The sequence below is a fragment of the Lepisosteus platostomus genome, chromosome 9 (assembly GCF_059453375.1).
Source record: "Lepisosteus platostomus isolate fLepPlt1 chromosome 9, fLepPlt1.hap1, whole genome shotgun sequence".
Classification (NCBI taxonomy): domain Eukaryota; kingdom Metazoa; phylum Chordata; class Actinopteri; order Semionotiformes; family Lepisosteidae; genus Lepisosteus; species Lepisosteus platostomus.
Window position 1 is genome coordinate 6,455,842 of NC_142619.1, and position 26,521 is coordinate 6,482,362.

Sequence of the window (26,521 nt, forward strand, 5' to 3'; positions counted from 1 at the left end):
AGAATGAGAGTTGGAGTGGGCAAGAAGGGGAGTCATGCACATCCAAGGATTTCTAGATTTCAGGAAAGACAGAACTGTATTGTTCTTGACTTGTTTTCCTTTTCCTGCTGTATCCATCCCCTTAATCACGCTGCTGTTTTGTCATGTTTTCTACATTATCTTCATGTTATTTTTTCCACTGTACCATGGAAATTAGTCTGATTTGCTTTCCACTAGCACCACGCTACCAGTGCAATTACCACCGACACTGTTCATAAATCCTATTCTTCCACGTAAATAAGTATTGGGAATTGTGTTTCTTGAACTGTCATTATCGGATAACTCTAAAATGCACAAACCCCGAGTTGGCGGAAGTGAGCTTGTAAAATCAATTGCTGAGTGATCAAATTGCACTTTTCTGATTTTGAAGTTCCAGAGATGGGGAAGCTTAATGACAATTTCCAGTGAGGCTGAAAGAGAATAAGAAGGTGCAAAATACTCAGCGGTATTCTCTTCTTGTTTCCTTGACAACCACAATGAAACGCGGGTGATTAGCTATACTGAAGTGTTCCTATTATTGTGTTTATTCGGTGATGTACTGAGTAGGTATGGATTATTCCGACTGTAAGTGAAATAAAATATAGTGGAATTGGAGATTTCAACAATTGGAACGAAGGCAAACTGATCAAATAGGCCAGCATGATGGTATGGTGTTTTAACAAGGCCTCCTTATAGTCCCTTTGGTTTGATTCTCATACGAAGGTCATTCTGTGAAGAGCATGCTCTCTCTGTTTTTGTATGGATTTTCTTCAGGGGCTCTGGTTTCCATCTGCATTCCAGAGACATACGTTTTTTTTCCAGTTTAAACCATTGTAGTTTATCTCTACATATACACCAATCAATAATACCATATTCTAGGCTTCCCACCAAAAGATTCCATATGTGAAATCACATAGAATTTGTAAAAGTACAGTGAAATAAAGATCTGACTGCTTCACCAACAGCATTCTTCTACTGACAAGAGACCAGCAAGTACCTAATGATCCTATGGCTGCCGTCGCATCATCCAGGTGGGGCTGCACGCTAGTGGTGGTGAAGGGGAGTCCCCAATACCTGTAAAGCGCTTTGAGTGGTGTCCAGAAAGGGATTATTATTATTACTACTATTACCTGCTGCTGCGAAAGACCAATGACAGGAGTCATCATTATGGCCTCTGCACAATATGTGTTACCAAAGCTTTCTTTTCTACATGATCTGCTGTGTTGTGGGACTGCTGGTTTCTGCTGTCACGTGTTTGGGTACTGCACTTCAGGTGAGAGTGAACTACTATAGGTCCCCCTTCGTTTATGTGAAGCACTCTGGGATCCTTTCGGTTGAAAATATTTGTTTTCCTTTGCCCAGTGGTTGCCGAATACCTCCGATAATGAGGTCATGAGGTGCCATTCTGCTCTGATAACTTTAGCTCGTTTGATTATTTTGCATTGCATTGTTAACACCTTGTTTTACCCACATTTATAATACTCTAATCCACTATGTGTGTTACCACACTATATTCGTATAATTATTTGAATTTGTACAGCATATACACAGGAGTGAAAATATAGTGTCTTATGTATAATAGTGAACTATTTTGCATAATATCCAGAGTGGAGTGTGTCAGTGGGAAACGTTTCCAATAATAACAATCAAATATGATGTTGCCAAACTCCAATCCAGAAACTCCAATCAAAACGTAAGAAAATGTATGATTAAATTAGTTTTTATTACACTACATGAAAATGGTTCCTAAGAACTATTAACCATCATTGACTGCTCTGTTACTGTATTAAAATAAAGATTAAATGAAGCAAAATACCTCTTATGCTAGTATTTAGACTGTTTTTCACAGTCACAGAACCTATCCCCCACTCTAATCCTAATGGAGAAAACTAATTAATTGTTGGTTGATTTGCTGTATGCTGCACTTTTCTAAAACGCATCCCTTATGTATCCAAGGAGGTATGACTGTATATAAATGCAATTTGTTATTCTAAAAAAGGATGTGCTTGCTCTTTTAAAAGTCTACTACTTTAAAAATGACTTAAAAGTCATTTTTTTTAGATCAGCCGTGACAGCATAGCATTCATTAACGTGGGGAGAAAAAAAAACACCTTCTCATTTGCCTTTCCCGTGATGTTGAGTTCAACAAACATTGCCCATACCTCATGACTGAAAGAGTGTGGTTTGTTAAGTTAAGCTGCATGGGGGGATAACTGGGGTTAAATCCTCTCCATAAATGGTTGTTCGTCCATAAGGAATAGGGTTATTCATATGGGGAGCATGTGAACACATTCAAACGTAAAGTACATTTCATTTGAACAAATTGTTATTTCAAATGTATTTACATTAAAATATGGACAATGGAATAAAATGTCACGGTAGCACAGTGCTACCATGTGACTTGGAGCCATGGTAGCTCAGACCGCAAGGGTGTCTAGCTCCTGACCGGAAGGTCCCGGGTTCGATCCCAGGTAGGGGCAAGCGATGTAGCTTGCTCTAAATCCTTCCAGACGGCTCCCAGGTGCACTCAGCCTGCTTTCCAAGGGTGTACCAGGGATTTATCTTTCCAGGGGTAATAGGCCGGCCAGAGTGTGATATTGACCACATCACCTCCACCTCCAGTTTTGGATGGTCAAAGAAAAATGATGGCCCTTTCCCCCCATTCCCCATGGGCCTTTATGGCCTGAAAAGGGACCTATCTACCCCTGTGACTTTAATTGGAAGAAGTGATAAGAAAATGGATGGCTGGGTGAGAATTGCTGAATCAGTGGTGTTATAGGAATTTGTGGACTTGTGGAGTACAATTGAATGTGCAGCTCTGTTAGCTTGGCTTTGGTTCAGTAAATATCCAGTAAACATACTGCATGCATTGTAATTAATCAGCTGAGAGAATAAAGACCAGTAAATGATGTTTTTTTACCATACTTAAGTATTTTCTCCCCCAGTGGGAGAAACCATTGTTGTTCATATTAAAAGGGTGTTAAAATTTAGTCTTCAGGCAGCCTCTGCAGTGAAGGTAGTGACTAGGTTGCTGTAATGAACAAAAAAGCTTTAAAATTAAATTAATTAAACTAATGGTCACACAAAGCATTGCCATTTAATTTTTGGCAGAATTAATATGCTGCCATTTTTCTCCATCTAGGGCGCTATGTCTTCATTTGTTCCCAGCTACTTGTCTTTAAAGATGTAATCCCCAGATAATTAACCCAGTACATTTTCCTGTTTAACAGGGGCCACTCATGTCTGTAGGTAGAACAAGAAGCACATTGTAAGTCTTTTAGCAGCATAGTTTAAAGAGATCTCTTTGACTCTGAATAGTGCTTGTCTGGTAATTAAGAAATATTTTGTGGTGATTACATTTTATGACAAGCCATATCTTTTCTAGTTGTCTTCGTTAAACTTTGATGACTCAAAAGCACATTATAATGGAGGTAGATAATTAAGCAATACTTAATGACCATACGTATTTCCCTCACATCATTTTGTGACGGAAAATCGAGTGATTTCGAATTTCAGCATACATTATACATCCTACTGCTTTCGTAGGTTCAGATTCCTGCTCACGATATGTCACACAGATGGTTTGGACTTTCTAATTTAGACATCCATGTGTATACCATACAAAATGTGTATAATGTAATCATAGTAGATCATTTGATACAGCTGAGGTATCATCTATTACGCAGACATTACAAAAGGTTTGTTTTAGAAAATCAAAATCACTCACGTGTAAAAGAACAATTCTGTTATAGGTAAACTTAACTTTGTTGGTGAATTTAATCCTCCATTCATAGAGTGTATATTAAAGCCAAAGTTAAAAATAGCTTAAGTACAGAATGTACTTTTTAACCTGAAGCTGTTCAGATGATTCAGTGTCTCTGAGTTGTGATATAGTGCTTATGCCACTAATCTCAGCGTGATAGTGAAAAACTGTCAAGTGTTGTTCGTCCATTAAGACAGGAGTTTAGAACCTGTTTTGAATCAGAATCTGTTGATTACGAGAGTTTTGATTTAATAAATGTGCTTGGTACTCAAAATACAGGCAGTGTCTCCAATTAAGTGTGCAAAAGAAAACATTTAACAGTACAGTCTCGGTACCAGGGCTGTTGCAAGGTTCAATATCGGCCTCTTCCCAACCAAAACACACGTTTAAATGTATCAACAACAATATTTGCACATTTTTTCATGAAAATCAAAGTGAGACAAGTATCACTTGGGCAGCACGGTGGTGCAGTTGTTAGCATTGCTGCCTTGCAATTGAACCTGGGCTCAGTTCTGAACCTTGGTTACTATCTGCATGGAGTTTGTAAGTTCTCCCCATGTTTGTGTAGGTTTCTCCTGGTGCGCCAATTTCCTCCCATAGTCGGAAAGCATACTGGTAAGTTAATTGGCCCCAGTGTGGATTTGCGTTTGTGTTTGTCTGCAGTGGACTGACGTCCTGTCAAAGGTGTATCCCACTTTGCACCTGTTGCTTGCCAGGCTAGTCTCTGGCCCCCTTGACCTTGACTCGGAAGAAGAAAATAGTTAGAAAATGGATAGATGGAAATATCACTCGAGTGCCAAGTGGCTCAACCAGTGAGCGCAGGTTGAGCTGTACATTGACATGGTTTGGACATGTCATTAACCGACTTACAGGGGTTCCCCAAGTCACAGTGTTTAACTGGCAGAGGGCTGCCAAGGGAAAGGTAGGATTGGTCGGACAGTTTGCTCTTGGCTTTCAGTCATACAGTGCTCCCTGTGGCCTCCCAGTTTCAAACCATTTCCTTACGGTTGCAGTGCTGGCGGTGAGGAACGTGTCTCTTCCAGTCAGCGATCAAACTCTAGTGACGTGACTGCATAGCCTGTGAGGCCTTAAAAGACACATGGCTTAAAGATCGATGGGACAGAGGAGTCACCCTACAGATCCTCACCCCTCTTTGCTTGATCATAGCTGCAAAACGACACGTGAGAAGTACAGTTCTTTATTCCAAATTGGATGGGTATAGCCTACATAATTGGTGATTCTAAATTAAACAATATGGAAAAGCTTTTATATGGATATTTTTTGCAAAAAAATGATTTCCATCCTTTATTGTACTATTTTTAATCCATGAACTTTTTCAATAACATTTGCGAGAATGTGAGAATGCTATACTGTAGAGGTGTCAAAGATAATTTTTTAAGGGCCATTGTTCACAGATTTGCAGAAGGGTACCTAACATTTTTATTTTGCACACTGGTACCATTATATTTCTCAAAATCCATGTAGTTTCTAAGACGATCTGCCTGGTATGTATTATTTAATTTGAGCAGAAAAAGAGCAAATATTCTTCTTCCTCATTGTAAGCTCTACCTAGCTGGCTTGCTCCACAAATAATACCCGTTTCATTTCTGCAAGCTGTAAAACATGTGCTTATTATAGACTTATCAATCAGCACTTTAAACACAGTTTGAAACAATCTGTACCGATAGATCAAAGAAAGCGCAGAAATGGATTCTTAGCCTATAGGCTGAGAAATCAAGAAATGAAATGATTAGTCTATATCAAATGCAATGAAAAATTATACTATAACAGTACTTTTTAGATTATAAGAGACTATCTCATTACTGTTTATTGGCCCTTAAAATTGCATAGGTTGAATACAATAAAAAATGCAGACGGGATCACCTTTCAGTTAACATTTTCCTTTCTGTTTTAAGCTATTGTCAAATGCTGTATTAGTTTAACAGGTGCTTTAATTCATGTCCCAGTATCACAGAGCACTTAGTGAGTATAGAGTCTCATGGTTTTAAATGGTACAGTAGGATCATATTAGTAGTGACTAAAAGTAAACTTGACTCATGACCCACCAAACCCTTTTGTATATCTAAAACAACTGTTTTGTGTGAAAAGCTGTTAGACATTATTTTTTCTGTTGTAATTTGTTTAGAATTTTTTTGCTATTCTGTATGCACATATGCAGCAATAGACATTAAAAATTAGTCTAATGCCTACAAGGAAATATGTTATTAAATCTGAAAATAAATCCATTAATACAAGCTACGAGACAAGCACAAGCTGTCAGTCAGAAGTGTCCAAATTATACAGGAAATCAGTCCTTAATCATAGATTGAGATCTATGTATTTGTATATAGAACGGTTTGGATCAAATTTAACATTTTTTTTATAGAAGAAGACAAGAGAGCTAGTGTTGTTTATAATTGCAGGATTCAAAACACACAAAAAATGTGAATCTGCTTTTATTGTGATTTTTTTTTATTAAGCACTTCTCTTAAATTCTTATAAATAATGAAATATAAAAGAGCTTTAAGAACAAGATTCTCCTGGTTATGAGTAGGTATATTTCAGTGGTAATCAAGCAGGTAATTGTATTGATTAATCCTTAATCCTTCACATAAATAGCAGGATTTCATTTCAAACAGCCAGTTCATTCATTTTTTTTCTCAGGTACCTAGAAAACATATACTGTACACTTAGTAAACATTTCCCTGTGATGTCCCTGGTTCGTTATAGTCAAATTTAAGGCATTTGTTTTCTGAAGGACTTTTATAAAGCATTATATTCAGGAAAAAACATGTATTTGTAGTGTCTGCTTTTGAAGTGTATTTTCATAGCAAAATAGCAAAATGGAATGGTACTTTCTTGCTCAGTGAGCAGATCCGGGAGAAGGAATATAAGGGAAGTAACATTAAGCTGCTTTGGTGGATGAGAATGTTAATGTTGTTTTTCTTCTAATACAGGAGATGTTATTGCACTTCACAAATTAAGGACTGAAAGCTCCGCCACATCTGTCAGCAGCCTGCTGCGTTGTTCATTTTTCCCCCCAGTATGTCTTCACCGTTCGTCAGGCTTGTCTGCTCTCTCAGCACACCCCAGCATTTTAATCCACTAGCCCTGTTGGGAATGGTTATTTGGGAATGTATGTGTTCGTTAAGATGTCAGATTTAAGGAAATGGGTCTGAAGTAATAAAATATCTGGGCTTTTTTTCTTAGGATGCAGGGATTTCTAGTCTGTGTGTGTTAAAATGAACCCCACAGTCCATTTTTCACTCATAGATTTTCCAACCTCTTAGGAAGAAAAAGGGATGGATAGATAAGTATAAATGTTGCCATGAGCATGCTCTTTCAGGGATGTGTACCGTACCAGAGATGGGATGCAGATCAACGTTCTTACCTATATTAGTTTTTATAAACTGTTGACTGAAAATGTAATTAACGGTAAATAATTCAGATTGGATTCAAGGCTGTAATTTGGTTGGCCTTTCTGCGTTTTACCCTTTCCCCTTGACGTAGTGCATGAAAAGTTGTCTTGCGTCACTGTTGTATAATTAAGACAGCTGGTCCCTTGGTAATTTGTTGTCAGAATATTCTTTTTTTACAGATTTCGTCTTGTGGTTTCACTGAGTGTGTACTAAACCCCTTGGGGCCACCACTGTGCACATTTCAACAGCATTAAAACAAGTAATAAAATACGTTTTTAGGGCATCTGTTTATCTTTGCTCCTGTAAACCAGTGAGATTACTGTACCAAGTTGATAAATTTGGTTCAACAGAATCTCATTTTGAAAGCAGACTATTTATCAGGAATACATTTCACATTAATGTAGTGACAGAAATCAATGTATAATATATTTCCATTATTTATTCAACAGCTTTCAAACATTGTGGTTTTGATGTAATTGATGTGATTGATGTAATTTGTATTGTGTTTTAAGGGTCTTCTTAAAATCATCTTGTATTTTGAAGCAGATAATGTCCATATCTGTACCATTCAGTAAATTCCTGGCAATTTAAAGAAAATAATCTTTATTAAAATAGCAGAAGAATGAAACATTACAGGTGATAATAAACAGAACAAATCTTTTCTCTGTATGATGTCTTGTCTTTTCAAATGCTTGTAGCTGTGACAAGTGGCTGTTCAATCAGACTAAGACCTTCAGTGATTGCTTAATGGTTTTAATAATCAATGAAGGTGTTTATTTGACCCATTTAGTATTTAGGAGGATGTAATTCACTTATTTTGTAGGTAAGCTAAAATGCCAGAAAACGTCTCAAATCCTATTGAATACATTTTTCACAGTCATGGTGCCCTAGGAATGTTCTAGTAACCAGTGTTAATAAACTGCATCTGTGTAAGATATGTGTATAATGATGTTGTTGTGTGGCAACAGGATTGATATTGTGTGAGTATCTAGTTCATGAGGAAAGTGTGTGTGAAATACACTGGGAAGTGGGAAAAAAAATTGGCCAGTGCTGTGTATTTTTAAAGGTGCATTATTGTCTAATTACTCACTTAGGCACACGGTGTACTTTCCCTTTCTGTGGTCAAGACCAGGGTCCTTTGTTCTCCTCTGTGTATCATAGTGTTTAGATATGTTTTTGCAAAGCTGACGTCCTTGTATCTCATAATGTTTGTTTCAATGCCATTTCTTTCATTTGGTTTCCTTATTAACCTGGATGATTTCAGTTCTTCTCTTGGAGCGCCTCGTTCCAATAAATCTCGCATATTACCCTTAATCATCTGTTTCTAAGGATTGGGGATACTTGTGATGTTATTGATCTGTTATGCAGGTAATTTAATTAAAAGCACTGGTTCTTGTGGCCTGATGAGTATCCCGATTCTTGTTCCAAATGATTATGAGTATTCTGATTCTTGTTCCAAATGATCTCTTGCTCCCAAATGATTTAGACATAATACAAATTACATCAGTGATCTGTGTTATGTTTTAAAAAAATCAATAAGGCAGGGTGTTCTTAAAACTGTATTGTATTCAGATAGAATATTACATAGATAATTTGCATATCTTCGCAATTTAGTTAAATATTACATAGTGTAACATTTAAGTACTATGTTACCAAGTGTAACAAATTGTCTGCTTAAGAGCTCAGTCTTCATCCATCAAATTGTTCTAAGGGATACAAACCGGTGACAAAATCTAGCAATTGCTGTGCTGAATAATGAGCAGTATTGCCCACTAATACTGGCTCTTAACATGTGATTCCAAACTATGAATTTGAAGCAGTATCAGTGTCAGTTCTGGTCGATTTATGTCCCTTTGGGTAATGACCGAAAGAATGAGATTGTGGGTTCAAGTTGTGGAAATGAGGTGTCTCTCAAGGGCTGCTGAGCTTGCTCTCTGTGACAAATTGAGGAGCTCAGCAGTCCGGGAGGACCCTGGAGCCAAATTCTTGCTCTTTTGGTTTGAGAGGAACCAGCTGAGGTGGTTTGGGCATCTGGTGAGGATGTCTCCCCCGGTTGTGTCCTGCTGGAGATGTACCAGACACGGCCCACTGGGGAGAGACTCCGGGGCAGACCCAGGACAGGCTGGAGGGGATTATATCTCCCAGCTGGCCTGGGAACCACTGGGAGTCCCCCAGGAGGAGCTGGAGACTGTTGGTGGGGAAAGGGAAATCTGGTCTACCCTGCTCAGCCTGTTACCACCACAACCTTCTCTAGGACTAAGCAGTTAGAAAATAAAACTACTGCGCCCCTGCTTGATCCAGCTGTCAAGAATATTTGAAATGTGTTTTTTACAAACTTTGCCTAAGTTATAGAATAAATGATAAATTTATATGCATCAAATTAAATAGATGACCTTACTGATTATTCAAACAGCAGTAATTAAACTTGGACCTAAGACTTTAAGACTTGGTAAAACCAAAGCCCCTTCTTCCGAATTTGTTTTGGCTTGAAATTACTCTTTCCTGGAACGTATACCTGACATTTTGATCAGTTCAGGTTGATAGTAACATCATCGCTTTAGGAATCTGTCTTTTCGCATACCCCAGCTTGCTCTCCATAAGACACAGACACACCGACAGGGAGAAGGCCACATTTAACAATGTACTTTCTCTCTTTGTAAGGGAACACAACTTCAACTTCATTGTTAACAAGTTACTTGAATCCTCATTTCAACACCACTGACTGGTTTGGGATCATTCTCCTTCCAGTGGAAACCCAGATCGCTCTGACCCCTGATGTTGGTCCACACTTCTTTTAACTGGTACTATTCTGCCCTCAGAAATCCGTGCACAGCTGGTGGAGCAGCAGAAATGCCTGGAGCAGCAGACGGAGATGAGAGTCCAGCTTCTTCAGGACCTTCAGGACTTCTTCCGCAAGAAGGCTGAAATCGAGATGGAGTACTCCCGCAACCTGGAAAAGCTGGCTGAGCGCTTTATGGCCAAGACAAGGAGCACCAAGGACCACCAGCAGTACAAGTAAGAAGACAGCTGCCCCCTTATTTGTTGTCAAATTGTCATGAGCTCATATCTAATCCAGGTGCACCTCAGTTGCATGCTGACCTGGACCTGTAGGGCCATCAGGTTATGGGTGTCTTCCTTCATATAGGTACCCTATGATAACCTGGTAGCACAGCTCTATTTGTGCAATTAAAACCAGCAGTCTTTAAAACATAAAAAAAGACTGTTCTTGGACAAGGGTCTTTGATGCAAAAAGTCTCGTTGAAAGTTTGATGTCAGAAAGGAGGCAATAAATATAGTGGTTAAAAATGAGTTACACAGTGGAGAATAATAATCTGAAATCACATTAAAATCCACATTGTTTCTTAATTTTCACACAGTACTGTACTCGTGGGAAGGTGAAGGCGGTTAAGACTGGGCTTTTGACATTGCTAAGCTTTTATATCCATTGATTTCTCCAATATTGAGAATAGTTAACCAGTTGAGTATTAGTTAAATTGGTCTGATGGCTATCAGGGAATTCTGTGATCATAACAGGGATTTTTGAAGCCACCCAGCTATGGTTTTCGGGCAGTGAGCATTAAACAGAAAATGCTTTGCAAACGGACCCCAGCTTGAACTGATTTTTCAAAGCCAGGCTCTCCTGAGCTCTCTGTGCTATATGAACTCTCGTAAATGTTACACTGTCTTGCACCCTGCGAACTGCTTAAGCTGTACATTTCCTTGATTTATTACTCCCTGAATGAGGCCAATGTACCTTTAAAGGGAGAATAATCTAACAATTTGCCAGTATTTAAAATGAGTCAAGACCACAATCTGGGGGATTGTTAGACTTCTGGCTTCAATCTTCCTGAGGCACACTGGAGAGGAGAAGCAGTGTTTCAGTCAGTGTGAGACACAGGCATTAAAAGTTAAACATTGCAATGATGGATTTGTTTTTTCTTTCTTCTAAAAGAGGAATGAAGTGGAATCATCAGTTAAATATAGATTGTATACAATGCTAGGGGAAAACGTATGGTTGTTTACAGAGTGTGTATTCCTTTGTGCATCAGTGAGATTTTAAAGGAAAACGGTGTTGTAGTTTTTTACAGAGATATAGTTGTGACAGGCTGAACCTCTTTATAGTTAGTTTTTCAAGAACATGTGTGCAAGGTGTTTCTAGATACGTAAGTGGCTTGCCCACCCTCAATATTTCTGCCTGTGTCTGAAGTAGTGATAATGGCCTAGGCAGAGTGCCTATTTCTCTAAAAGGTGGGCTTCTGTTATTTCAGAGTTATTTCAGCAGTTACTCTGCTGACTTGATATTTTGATGTTTTTCTTCAGTAAGGCAGATCTCTTTCTTTCTGGGTTGGGCTCTTATCTTAAGTTACCTTTTTTCAGCATTGTCTTTATGTACTGTAGTCCAATGATGAATGAAGAGCACCTAAAATTGTTTTGGAAGTGAGCATTTTCCTTCCAAGTTCTTAACCTGAAATTCCTGGAAAACCTTTTAGGTGTTGCCTCTTACATGTGGCCAACGTTTGGTATCCTACACCTATTTCGATTATGATCTGCCCTATGTATTATTTAGGTCATATTCTGCTTGAAAACCATCAATGGCTATACATTTGAAAGGATTTTAACTAGTGAGCCTTATATATTTCCTTATTTATGTCTTTCTGCACTAAAATTGTCAAACTTCCTTGCATTTTAGGGTATCCCAAGAGATAGTGTATTATAATATATTTATTTATTTTAAAATATTTTAACTCAATTTAAATTTATTTAACTTATCCGTCTGTTTTTAAAACAGAACAGCTTTTTACAATGTAAAGTGCCTTGCTTTTATTGTTATTATTATATTCTGTTCGAGTGCAGCTCTTTAACTTTTGGTATGTATTCCTTTTCTCTATTTTGAAATCATTATTAGTAATATTTCAGTCTTAACTATTACAGAAGAAACACGTTTTTTTTTTCATTTACATACTGAGGTGCATCATCAAGACAGGTGATAACGGAAGACCTCACAGCCAAAATCCTTGAGTAACATGATCTTTAAATTCACTGTGTATCCTGTGCTGCCATGTCTATGCTTAGCAATGCAAATGCCTAATAAGCAATTCCATTAAATGTTGAAAAACAACAGCTGTGTTTTAGTGAGAGGCATGCTTTGTCAAATTAATGTTTTTGCGTGTTATACTCATGATTTCAATTTTAAGCTGCAGCCCCCATCTGCAAAGTCTACAAACTGTGGAACTGTTCAGCTTGAATCCACTGAAGTCTGCTAACATGATGGTTAACAGTCTTTAAGCGACTGATTTAATTACAGTGCCTTGCAAGAGTATTCAGACTCGGCGTACATACTTCAGTGCTTTAAAGCTTGCAGGGATAACAGATTAATATGTGTTACATATACAATTTACCCCATGCATTCAAAGAAAAACACAGAAAAATAAGTGGATAATATATGTTTTGTTTTGGCAAAACGCTTTGCCTGAAGTATGCTCTTTAGATAATCTTCAGTTGGCTGTTTGCTGTGGAGTTACTAAATGGTCTTTTGCAGTTAATTAAATACTGTCTGTGGAAGTTTTGAAATTGTCAGTGGATGGTATTTAAAAACACAAATAACCATTTATGTTTTGGAAGGATTATTAGCGATGAGGAGTGACAACTGCATTTATGAAATAGCCACCCCAGACAATTTATTTGAAAATCATTTTTTATAATTAACCATTTAAATGCAGGTGTAATATCGCATTAATAGATTAGTTCACATAGCAGCATATTCAGTATTGTGAATTAATATCATGTTGTATCATTATCAAATATAAAGCAGGTTGTAATTAGTTTCACACATTTCTGTTTAGAAAATGTTTCTCGATAGCAGTCAGATTCCAATGCAATCCATTACGCAGATTGTATTAATCACTTGTGTCAGATTTGTTTCCAGAGAAGACACTGAGCACATGCAGAGGTGCTGACATAAGTATACCTACAGCATTACTGAGTGTAGCAACCAAGCATACAAAGTCTCGTCATAGTGTCTTTGATGTAAAATTAAGATTTAGAACTGAAGTAAGTTCAATTTAAGCTGAGACTCTTTTCTTATTTTCTATTTCTCTGTCTTTGTCTTTGTGCCTGAATGAATTATCCAAAGAGAGAAATGGGATGGTGGCGGCTGGTGCTGTGTTTTTTTATACAGGAGTCATTTGTACTGGAATATGATTTGCATTCGCAAATCCCTACTGTGTACTCCAAGACAAGTGTCCTGTTGCTGACTCCCAGTATTAAACAATAATAATAATTCCTTACTGCTTTTCTGGACACTCCACTCAATGTGCTTTACAGGTAATGGGGAATCCCACTACCACCACCAATGTGCAGCATCCACCTGGATAATGCGATTGGAGCCTTAGTGTTCCAGTATACTCCCCACATATCAGCTATCGGTCGGGAGGAGAACAGAGTGATAAAGCCATTTCAAAGGAGGCCACGATTGGTAAAGGCCAATGGGAAATCTGACCAGGATGCCCAAAACAGCAGTGTTTCAGAAATTGCAATGGGCTTAAAAACTGTCAGTGGTCAATTGTCTGGGTGAGGAATAGGGATTGTGCAGATATCCTCTCAGTCACAAAATACAAAGATATCAACCACTTTTTACACAGTGAATTTCACAACTCTGTTCTTCACACCACAAAGGCTGGACAGATTCGTTTCTCACCGATAATTTGGCAAGCACGTGACTGTATCAGTAAGCCGGGGACATCCAGGCCCACTCAAGGCTGCCAAGCTCTGGTAGAGCTCAGTCAATCGTGTGTTGCACTGTGTACATTTCCCGCCATAGCTGGTTAATGACACAACTATGGCAGTTTGTGGGCTAAACGGCTCAACCTGCACTCTTGAACAAATGCTTTCTCCTGACTGAACAAGTTGAGAGTTCCCAGAAGCACTGTGAAGGTGTAAGGTTTTCAAAGTGGCCAGGAATCATCCTGAGTGCATATTAGCTTTAAGAAATAGATTTGCCAATCACTGCAGTGAAAGCAAGCTGCGTGGAATCATAAATGCCAACCAGGAGGCCTTGTATTGTCAGACTCCCAGTTGCCCAGGCAAGGCTAGGGGGATTCGGATGGGCTTTTGATCAGAGAAAGAGTGCTGGCAAAGGCTTATGACCTTCTTTTTTAAATGAACTTCAAGACTAGGGCACTGAGAACGCTAACCTTAGAGGAATTCAAGAAAACCCCATTTATTTAAATGTTTAAAAACACAAACCCATTCCATTTTCAAGGGATCTATCTCTTCCTGTCATCATCCATTCTCAGGGGTCTGTCAGACCTAATTAATGCTCTTGCAAGGAATAATGGCATTTGCTGCTTTTTACTGCTAAGTAGGGCTTTAAACTTCTAGAAGTCACATTTTTAGAACACCTTGCGTCATTGCCTTGTGGTGCCTGCGCAACTGGGGCAGCAGGTAACCTCATTAGTGGGTTGAGGCACAATGCAGATGTTATTTGAATGACAGATTCCTTACATTGGATTGTTTTAGTGGTGAGCAGCATTGTAGCACCTCTTTTGTGCCTGTGGGTTAATTGTTGGTATCTAACGTAGATCCGCCAGTCATATGCAAATGCAGAATGACTTTAACTTCACTGCACGCATCGTCAGACTTGCTAATAAATGTCCTGATTATTCTGATTTTAAAAAAAATTCTTAGCCACTGGGTGACTGATCCGGTAAATTAGGACTGGCTGTTCACAAGCCTGGCCAGGGCTCCTGTCTGCTGAAGCAGTTTAGAGTAATCAGAGCACATTTGTGAAAACCCCAGGGAGACTCTGCAGTGCAAGTTTAAACAGAGTGTTATCTGCACTTCAGTCATGATTGAAGAAATTCGCTTGATCTCTGATGTGGAGGTCTGTGTGTATAATGAGATTTGCGTATTGAATGGCAGGGACCTGAACAAAAAAGGAAACAAAGGCAGTTTTCTTACAGTGGAATGATTTGATATATCCATTCATTCATTTTTGCAGTGCCAGTAATAGAACAGCATGAACAGCAGTGCTGATAAAAAAATAATAATTTTAATGAGTGGCAGCTGTCTGTTCCCGTTTTAAGCTGCTGATACTGAAATAATGCTTTGTATTTTATATTTTCCCTCTTTTATGGTGTACTTTACATCTTGAATAGCTTTACCATACAGTTGCAAGAAATAGATTGTGAACCCTTTGGAATTACCTGGATTTCTCCATTAATTACTCATGCAAATGTGGTCTGATCTTTAACTAAGTCACAATAAAGTTTAAAGTTTAAGCAGATTGTTTGTCTATTATTGTGACTTAGCTGAAGATCAGCCCCCATCATTAATGAGTAATTAATGCAGAAATCCAGGTAATTCCAAAGGGTTCACAAACTTTTGTTTACAACTGTATAACTTTTATTTAAATTGGATTAGTAGTCAGGTTTGTTTCTCGAAATGGCTCAGTATATCAAGGATTGTCCCTTTTATCATCCTCAAGAGTTTGCAAGATTTTCATTTACCCGCTTGATTTCAAATTAATTTTCACATTTTTATATTTTTACATATCCATCCCATTTTTAACACAGTAAAGAATGTTTTTTTATCATATTCATTGATGAATTCATTTGATACAAAATGGTTGTAAGTGGGGAAACTGTTTTGTACTAAAGCCTGTTTTATTCTGCTTTTTCAGAACAGAACCAAAATCTTATTCCTTTTATGTTTTGCTACTTCTTCTAGTGCCTGAACCAAGATAATACAAATACAAGATTGATTTTTATCCTTCATTCAGAAGCATTATATTTGCTTTGAATTATGCATGCTTTGTGCAGTGTCCTTTCATTGTAAACCTGTTATTTTGTAAGCCATTACTCCATGTTTCCTAGTAAATCAATAAAAAACCTGCTATTCAAATAAAATAACACTGCAATTTCCTTTTGCCCGACTTTATACAACAATAGAGTATCCTAGGAGGGAGGATCATTCTAGGATTCCATTCTCAAATGGAATTAAAATGAAAGAAATGTGGAAGATTAGAACATAAGAAAGGTTACAAATGAGATAAGGCCATTCGACCCATCTTGATAGTAATGAATTTATCCAAGCATCTCATCCAGTTGTTTCTTGAGAGAATCCAAGGTATGGACTTCAGAAACATGACAGTAGCCTTTTCTACACTCCTGCAACCCTACTAAAGCTACCGTATGTGGAAGAAAAAAACTAAGTACAGAGAGCTAAATAAATAAAGATGTCCACAGGGTTGTGGAAGTGTGGAACAAGCCATCCCACCATATTGCTGAAGCCAATACCCTAGGGAGGATGTTTTAGAGAGCACAACAGAAACAAATATCCCCTAAGTACAACTATTATGCTAGTTCATACTAAACTATTACAGGTACAGGCAATGTGCATAATTACATGTTATGTTCAGCCCACCTGTATTCTTTACTTCCTGATAAATCGTTCACCAAGAGGATATTCAGTTCTGTAGTTGAGGTTATTGCATGTGTACAGACTCAGGGCTCACTCATAACACATTTTTTAAGATGCAGAGCAGCAATGTGAAAATGGTGTACCATAACCTCAGACGTGTGCCTGAGCAACAGAAACTTGAATTGGATTGTGACGCAACTTGTTTGGACAAGAAAGAAAAGTCAGCTTGCAGAATTGTGCCGAACATATCTGTCACCAAAAATATAATTAGCGATCCTTGCGTCTACAGTATGTAATTATTGTTATTAATTTTTTAGCAGCTGGAGGTGGTCTGTATAATTTATTGAGTTGCTATCCTGTCTCATATAAGATATGCGTCTGATTTATCCGCCTTTAAAAGCTGTTTGCAAGTCCGGGCATAGAGATCTAATAGGTAGTCTGTTAGCACCCTTGTGTACACTGTTCTCTGAACTCAATCTCCCTTTCCTCTGGATTATACACAGTGGCTTCTCTCACTTTCTTTTGTACTTCATGGTTTCCTTTAATGTTATTTTGCATTTTGACCTTTCTTTTTGACTGTAGACAAAGTTGCTCTCATTCTTAATGAAGGTGAACGGGGTAGTTGTCACAGATTGTAACAAAGTTTAAGTGTAGAAAAGACAACATCGACCAGTACCTAACTGGAACTCTTGACACCCAGCTTCGCCCTTCTGGAGAGGAGAATGATGCATTTTCCTCTGGTAGGAAAACCCCCTGCTCTCAATTTCTTATAATTTTGTTTATGACATGTCTTCACCAGTGCTGGTATTCACTTGGGTTAGTCTCTGATAGTCACCGACATTATAAATCATTAAGGCTAATCTTTCCTCACCCGATTTTGTTGTGAATGTTTTTGGACAAATTGAAAATGTTGTTCAGCAGGTTCACGTAATGTCAAAATGTTCATGTGAAGAATGCACCGGACAAGTCTCCTGTTCCAAAGCTAAAGTCTATTTGTTTTAAGAAACTGCGAGACTTCAGTGATAATTATAAGCCGAATAAATAGATATACATTAGCAAAAAAAGAAAATATATATATTTAGAAAATGAAGGACAAAAGAGCATTCCTTTTGTTTCTTGTGTTTTACCTTAAAAAAATAGCATAGTTCTCCAAACCCCTCATACCGGCTGTTTAACAGGGTGACTCACACACTTACAGTGAGCACATAAGAAAAGTCATTATGAGTGGAAGTCAATCAGCCCGGTGGTTATTATTAATTAATTTAAGAATCACATCCAGCTGTTTCTTGAAAGACGTCAGGGTATCAGCTTCGACAACAAAAGGGGCGGGGTAGCTTGTTCTCTACTCCCACAACTCTTTGAGTAAAGAAGAAAGTGCCACCTGTCCTTGCTTTTACATCCACTGTAGCTTCTATGTGCACCCATAGGTTTGTATTTTGCTGTTCAATTGGCAGAAATTCACCGCTTACAAGACATTTACCTGTTAGAAGAGAATAGCTGTTGAAGGCCTGTCAGTGCTCTGTTTTTTAAAAACAAAAACTGTTATCTCTCTTTCCCCATGTTTAAGGAAAGACCAGAATCTCCTGTCCCCTGTCAACTGCTGGTATTTGCTGCTGAACCAGGTGAGAAGGGAAAGCAAGGATCATGCCACCCTAAGTGACATCTACCTAAACAACGTGATCATGCGTTTCATGCAGATCAGCGAGGACTCCACTCGGCTTTTCAAAAAGGTAAGAAGAACCCTTTCTGAACTGACCTTATTAACCTGAAGTGACCTTTATTGCTCCTAAGGTGATTTCTTGTGCACATCAGGAGCTCATATAACATCTATGACAATAATACACAACAACAGTACCATAATACAAAACAACATTCGACACCATCAGTCGATAAGAACTCTTCCAGTACCATATGAATAAAAACAGGCAGCTGGCTTGTAAAGAGTCTAAAAACAACAACAATAATAAGATCACTACCTGCCGTACCAACACTTTCATTTTCATTGTTCAACAATGGAATGTTTTTAGGAATGAAGGAAGTTTGTGCTCTCTTAGTCTTTATACAGGGATCTGATACCTCCTCCCAGAGTTTAGGAGCATACAGCATATTTTAAAAAGAGTGGATGAGAAGGGTCATCTAGGACGTTATGTGCAAAATTAATAATATGTCTCCCACTTAGACAGGTTATTGAGTCCAAGGATGGACTTGCCACCAGTCCTGATCACCTCGTTCAGCTTTTTTTTTGTTGTTGTTCTGCAAGGACAAGGCACCTTCCCAGTTCTTTTGTCGAAAAGAGTTTCCAGAGATGTGTGAAATGACAGGCAGTGCGAAAAGGAAATATTGGTCCCCACATAACTACTGTACTTCTTGGTGAGGCAGTGTCTCTGCCCGTTCCTCGTCTCCTCCTTTGCTGTCCATTAAGTGTCACTCACTCCAGAATTTCACTTCCAAATTTTACTTGGAGTTCCAAGAGTAGCATTAGTGTTGGTTTTAAATCGACGACATATTGATTATAAGAAGTAATATTCATGTATAAATTTGGTGTGAATGTTTCTTAGTCAAATAGAGCATAACATAGGTTATGGGATGGTAAAGAAATTCCAGAAAAATGCTGTTGCAGGCCCTTGGTGTCTAGATTGATTTTATTCAGTCAAGCAGCAGTATCCTACTGTACGTTGGTTTGTTTCTAATTTCTGTTTTGCTGTCTGCAGGTAGACCATGACAGATGCCGAAAATTTAAAAGATTGAAACGTGCACTGCCTTATCTTTAATCATAATTTCTGGAACTGACAAATCTTGACTGCGGGGCAAATAAAAACATTTTAAGAATCCCTTTTTACAGGCCCCCTGCAAAAGGCAAAACACAAATAACAAAATAATCTTTTCAGAAATGTTTTGATTTGAATGCCGGGAATATTCCGAGGTGCCTTTATACTGCCATAAATAAATATTCAAGCATTCTTTTCTTCCAACAGCAGTTTTAAGTTCATGGTAGCTGTGATTTGCACAGACCTCTGTGTCTTGTATATTAAAATGGTTACTGAAGCGTGCCGGAAAGACATCCTGATTACAGTACTAATTTAATGTGAGGAGCTGCTCTAAAACTCTCTGTCTAGGCTGGGGTTACATTGCAGAGGCTTGGTCGGCTGTCAATTACAGGATTCCAGAGACAACCCAAAATAGATTATGCACTTGCTCTTTAGTGAGTGTGCATGTGGCAGCCACATCACTAAATTAAAAGACGTAGTAGATCTTTGAAAGGTTTTGGGTCTCTTCTAGTCCTTCTAAATGCAGTGAAACTGGGCTCTGCGGTCAAGTTGTTTCAAGGCCACAGAATGGCCACAGAATCCAATGTGTGTGTGTGTGTGTGTGTGGCGAGCATAAGAACAGTTTGCTACGTCTCCGGTTTTCATCCGGAACAGAAAGGGACAATTGGCTCCTCAGGGGCTGGAGGAAGAGGAAATTGAGGTACACATTAATTCTCCTCTGATGATAACATTTGATTCAGTGGTCTCAACCAGGCAGTATTAATAGATGGGGAGGGAGACCTTCTGCTTTCTTCTACCACATGTTGCAATTACTATTCATTTCTTTGATTAGGATAGGATTTGCTTTTACTTTTAAAAATTGTGGGCTGTTATACTGAGGGGGAAAAGTTGTGTCAAAATCCCAGTGGATATCAGCATGAAAGAGCACAGGCTAATAATCCTGCAAATTGCAGGAAGTCAATTAGGGGCACTGAGTCTTAACCACTCTCTTGTACTCTTTCACAGAATGTTGCAGTTACCAAAGAAAATGAGGTTAGCAAACGAGAGGTGGGGGGTGTTCCTTTTAGTTCTTTCTGTGCTGTAACCCCTCAAAGTTGACAGCAGGCGCAGCTGACTGTAGTGGACTCGCCCACACACTAGCTGTGACCCAGGACTTGCATGAAATAAGAGATACTGTGCTCATCTGAACTCCAGCAGAAAAGCACAGGGAGAGGGGAAGGGGGGGAGTTGATAACTTTCCAAGCTACAGAGCATCCGCAGACAGGGAAACGTTATTAATCCAGTCGATAGGCACATACTGGGGCTGTTGCCTGTCGGATTCCAACATGAGGAAAGAAATAAAATTAGTTTGGGATTTTTCGGTGTTTCAGAATCCTTGAAAACAAAGAGCAGAACTCTTAATTAAATCCCAACTATTTTGAGACTCTGATGATTTGGTAGTTTGTCTAGTGTCAATACATAATGTATCTGACTGCAAACCCCAGGGGTCTCAAGACCCTGAAGTCGTTAAGGGCGAGATGGCCAGGATCTAACAGCATTGCTGTGGTAAAGTGAACTGAGTAATCCAGAAATGTATTTCTTTTTCATTCCTTTAAGCCTACGTCTTCCTACCTCAGCCATGTTCTCATTTTGTGCTATATTGTCATTCAAACCTTTCCTTTAGCTTCAAACCAAGTGAAAGTATTATATCATATTGTAGAACCCAATACTTGAATCTGATAACAGGGTAGAATGGCACTAGAGCCATTTGTGACAGTGAGAAGTCTACCCCCTTACTCATGGAATAGATGCATACTGTAGATAATGTATAGCAGCCCATTAAGAGTCAGCATGTCTTTGAAAGTCAAGAGGAAGCCAGAGAACCTAGGGGAAAAGAGGACGCATACAGAGAGGACAAGCAAATTCTACAGAGGAAGCAGCTACAGTCCAAAATTAAACACAGGGCCCTGCAGCAACAAGGTAGTATCACGAATTGTGCTGCCCTTGTGCTGATGGGCAGCTTCAAAACAGCATTCATCATTGACTTTAATTTCTCATGCTCTGGCAGGTAAATGTATATTGATACACAATGAAAAGGAATAGCTCGTTGGCCAAGTATTCAATGTTATTTATGTTTTAAGTAATGAGCACACAGTTTGAACAGTTTTGTCCCTTGGGGTTTGAAAATACTGATCTCAAGTTGAGTGACTTCACAAGCTCGCTGGTGATCTCTAGTTGGTATTTGAATTGAGTTCATTCAGCCAAAGTTGAGTTAATTATGTAAAAAGCCACGCGGAGAGGTAAGAATGTAATTAAAAACCGAACAGCAGAAGATACAACCTTGCGTAATGAAGATCGCTTGGCTGCTTTTAGAACGATTGAATATCATTACATTTGACTTATCCATCTGCTAAAGTGCTTTCACACTTTAGAAGTTTCAGTACCTCAGGACAGTTGAAGAAATTCCATCAACCGTGGACCAGCAGAATGACTGTAACTGCCTGCCTGAAAATGATCTGCATGCTCAGAGGCTGTCCAGGGGCAGCTTGTTACAAGGTCCTTCAAGAAGGTCTAAATGACAAGGACAATGGTAGAGAGCTGAATTCACCCTTCCCTGCTCAGATAGATGACCATGAGAGTAGAGATGTTGTGGTGAGCATTAAGCTGACTGTTGCTTAAGTCAGCTGGTAACGCAGGAGATGTCTGATGACGTAGAAACCCCTTTAATGGGAAAAATTTCAAAAAATTGGCGCAGATTGAGGGCAACCTAATGGGTCCATCTGCCAACAGCTAGATCTTAACCAATTTAGAGCAGTTACTTTTCTAACAGGAAAGACCACGCAGGGTTACCGCTCTAAGAAAACAATGATGAGGTCTTGCTTTAACCAGCTTAATCCCTGAGTCTAAAAGAACATCTGTGGGACCAACTCTCCAATTCATCAACAGGTGGCGTGTCAATTTAAACATAAGCTTAGGTTTAAATGTCAATTCAGCAGCCACACTGAAAAGGACAGAAGCACAAATGCACCTAGTTCAGCCATAGAGTTCAGCTCCATGGCTGGGCTGCTTCTCTTCTTTTTACATTTAAGCATGTTTGGAATATGAGTAAATCCATGAAGTGCTTTTGTGTGTCGCAATGGTTCTTTATAGTTTCCTGCTTAACATTTGTTTTCGTTTTGGGATGAGAAATATTATTTTGTAGCTCAATAAAAGAGAGGGACAAAGTTATAGTGCAAAGTTGGAGTTCTGCTGCAGTAAGGACAGGAGGAGCAGCTAACCCTCAATATTTTGGTGGCCCAGGCGGGACTATAGTAACCTGTGTCTCTGGTGTCCTATAGGGCTCTCAGTAGGGCATGTCTCCACACTGGTGTTCTGGTCTCGTTCCCAGGCCCGTGGTGGTTCACAGTTGTTTTGATTGTCATTGGGTGGTGATCTGCCATAGGTATGCTAAAGCAAATGTGCCTTGTAATTAGTGTTTAGTTTAGTCTTTGATCTTGGAGGACTTTAAACATTGAAAAATTGAAAAATAGCGCAACTGGGAACTCCCCTGGGCTGAAGGGTGCTTTCAGCTTCCAAGATGACGGAATCACTCCTGTTTTGATGTCTGAGGAAAATAAATATGCAGTATGTTTGCTATATTCACACTGAACTAGAAGTCTCTGCTAGAAAAGTTGCCCCAGTTCTAAGTATACTAGTGATGTATTAATAATACACATCAACTTTACAGGGCATTTGAACCTCTTGTGGTTATAGACCCCCTGCAATTTACACAAGTGGCGAAGGGGTTTTACTTACAAAACTACTGTGCAGTATGGAAAAAGACTTCAAATTTCTTTATTTGTGGGCATCATGGTGGTGCTGTGTTTAGCATTGCTGCCTTGCAGTGCTGGGGCCCTGGGTACAATTCCAGGCCTGGAGTGCTATCTGTATGGAGTTTGTATGTCCTTCCCTGGGATTTCCTCTGGATGCTCAGGTTTCCTCCCACAGTCCAAAAACATAGTGGTAGGTTAATTGGCTGCTAGGAAAATTGGGCCTGGTGTGAGTGTCTGCATGTTTGTGGCCTGTGATGGACGGGCAGCTCATTCAGGGTGTGTTATCCTACACCTTGCGCCCTGTGCTCACTTCCCCCGGGAGTCTGTATTGGATAAAGTGGTTGAAAATGGATGGATGGCTGATGTAGTAGCACAGACAGGCACAGACGGTTGTTGAGCCTAAAGCTGATGCAGTGCAAATGTTCAAATGCAAATTTGAACAGATGCTCAAGAAAGTCGATAATCTGCAAAGGTATTTGTGTATAATAGTGAATGATACCTATATACATAGGGTCAATGTGTATATATATACTGTACTACAGTATATAAAGTGTAGAATATATAGTGTAATATGCCTATACAGAGTCTATACTGTATATACTACCGCATGTCTATAGTGTGTACTGTATACTATTGGGTTTATACTGTTGTTCAAGCAAACATCTTCTGTGAAATGGACTAACATCTCATCTAGGGAGAGAACTTCACGTGCTGTAAGTCACAGCTCGTACCCTATGCATCTGGGATAGACTGCAGTTTGCTAAATTCACCAGGGCCAACATCTTGATGATAACAGATGAATGGGAGTGGCTTTTGTCTTTCTATCTGTATTTATTCATCATCGATGTAAGCCCTTTACTTGTTTTTTTTAATTGAGGATTTCCTTCCTGCTAAAGAGCTCTGATCTAAGCAATCAAGCTTCATGCATTAGCAGATACAGCCTGAAGAGCTCATATCTGCAGCCCTTTGTCCTGCTATCGATGCAGGCAGTAGACCCAGCACAGCAGCAGTGTAGTACAGAAACTCTTAGCGCTCCCCTGAGTTTGGACCTTGGCACACATTTTGGCTTGAGTTATAATAACGTATAATGTTCTGACCGTTTTTTTTACACTTTTGTGTTTAATATGTGTTCAAAAGACAGATTTCTACAAATTAATTTGGAGTATTCAAAACCATTGCTTGGCCTCATTCAGTGCTGATTTGGACCTCTGCTTAAAAGGTCAGTTCATGGATTGAATCTGCTAAGGCACATCTTCTTTTAATTATGTTTTCACTGAAATAGATGGTCTTTTAAAGCCTTTTTTAATTATTGATAATTGTAAAAGTGGGCAGACTACATGTATCTTTTTGACACCTTAATGGAAAGCAGTGATTTGCAAATGTAGGCCTAATTAAACAAATAGGGTCAGTATTAAATTGAATGTTCTATAAACCACCCATTTAATTATCGTGACATATATAGTTGTTATAGTAGATCACTTTTAATGTAATGACTTTATTGAAATTTGGTAGCCACTTCTTTCAGTTTGCAGCGGTTGACATTTGTGGTGTTCTTGGAAAAAATGCTGAAATTGGATTACTTAAAAGACATTCCCGGATATACAGTAGGATAAACATATTGCTAGTCAACATTCCTAGTGAGCTATACCCTTGTATTTAATGCTGTCTTTTTGTTATCTGAAGTACATAAATGATTGATTTTTTGTGATACTGTTTCTCACTTGTAATGAAAATGACTATTACAAATGACTATTACTTGATTTGTTAAATGTAATATTATAGGTACATTTCTACATGTTCGCAACTTTGGAATCGCTGGTTCATCATAATGTACAGTAATATTGAGGATAGAACAGCCGGGTCTATTAAGTTTAGGAATAAGCTGCCAGTGTGATGTCCAGGTGCCCTAAGAGAATTATTGTGAGAGTGCTGTGGAAGACAGAAAATTGCTGTGATTCTTGTTTAGATAAGTGTCCTTTCGGGCATTTATGAGATTAAAGGAATCTTTGATTAGTCAGTTTTTCTACTTCAGAAAACTCATTTGCGGTATAAGTTTATAAGAACATAAAAGCTGTTAATTCAAATTTTGAAATGGCTTCTGTCCTCAACGTTTTGTTTTTTAATTTCTCATTTGTTGCCTTTTCAGTTGTATTCTCTGTGTTTGGCTCTGCCAACATAATATTTCTAGAAAACAAGTCTCTAGAAAGTGGTCTCAGTCTGGAAATGATGTAGTTAAAAGTATCAGTGATGCACTGGCTTCAGTCTCTTTTAAATTAGATGTGCAGACCATAAGGAGTACTCTCTGAATATTTATGGAGAAAACAAAGGCCTCTTCTTAGTCACCCTGCCTGCACTGGTCTGCATGTCAGTCTGAGAAGCTTAATCAGCCTTTAGGCTATGTGTTCTGTGTGGAAGTTAGGAATGAGTACAAAAGCCCAAAGTTGCTCAGGTTATTATTAAGTCTGTTGGACTGGGATAGGGTTAATGCTGAAGAACGCCTTGAGTTTGACACAGTTTTAAAGGTTTAGTGATAGAGGGAGTTAGAGATGATAAGCACAGATAGACTATGGTTTTCAGATTTTTTTGTAGCTATGAGAAATTGAGAATATTCTGTAAAAAAGTTGTTCATTCAGCAAGAATGTGCATTCTATTTGATTTATTTAGTAATTACTGTTTGGTATTCTGTGGTGTTGATAAAAATATGGGCAGGGATGCCTTCCCTAATAGCAGTGACTTCACTGACATGCTCTAACAAAAGTTAGATGGATTAAATTTCAACTCATTCAGGCTCCAGAAGATAACCTAGGGCAATTTAACTACAGCATTGTCAGTAGTAATGTATTTAGTGCTTTTTGTTCTTACAGATCTGGTATTTGTATGGTAAGCTCAATTGTACACACCCTCGCTTGAATTTAGCCAGAATTCTGTTAATGCCCATAATCTCTCAGAAAGTGCTATGTGACCTTTTAATGACCTTTTAGTCAAAATTTAAGGATGTTTTTCAAAACTCTGTGCAGTAATGTTCATTGGGAATAAACAGTACTGTGCAGAAAAACAGAATCATTGATAAATCAGAACTGCATTTTTCTAGTTTTCTAGTGCGAAAACAACTAATGCATTAAAATAATGTACTGTAGCAGCAAAGTGGTAAAAATATTTCCACAGAACATTATATAATCTGTAAAATGCTTTCAGAACATAAGAGCAACTATGAATTAGAAACGGCTAATTGGGTCATTATACTTGTTTCGTTATGCTTTGCCACATAACCAATGTTGATCACTCTTGCTTCCTCCAGAAGGGGGACATTTCAGACACCACACATTTGTTGGGTGGTGGGAG

At 38.6% G+C, this 26,521-nt stretch overlaps 1 protein-coding gene across 2 annotated transcripts in view; it reads left to right on the forward strand.

The window, feature by feature from the left end:
- The window catches only part of srgap1a (SLIT-ROBO Rho GTPase activating protein 1a), a 143,965-nt gene that overhangs the window by 43,348 nt on the left and 74,096 nt on the right, over positions 1-26,521 (forward strand). For both annotated transcript variants that reach the window (XM_088646689.1, XM_088646690.1), the window contains exons 2-3: positions 10,020-10,215; positions 18,188-18,350. In XM_088646689.1, the coding sequence (XP_088502815.1) occupies positions 10,020-10,215; positions 18,188-18,350 (359 nt within the window). The remainder of the gene's footprint in view (positions 1-10,019; positions 10,216-18,187; positions 18,351-26,521) is intronic.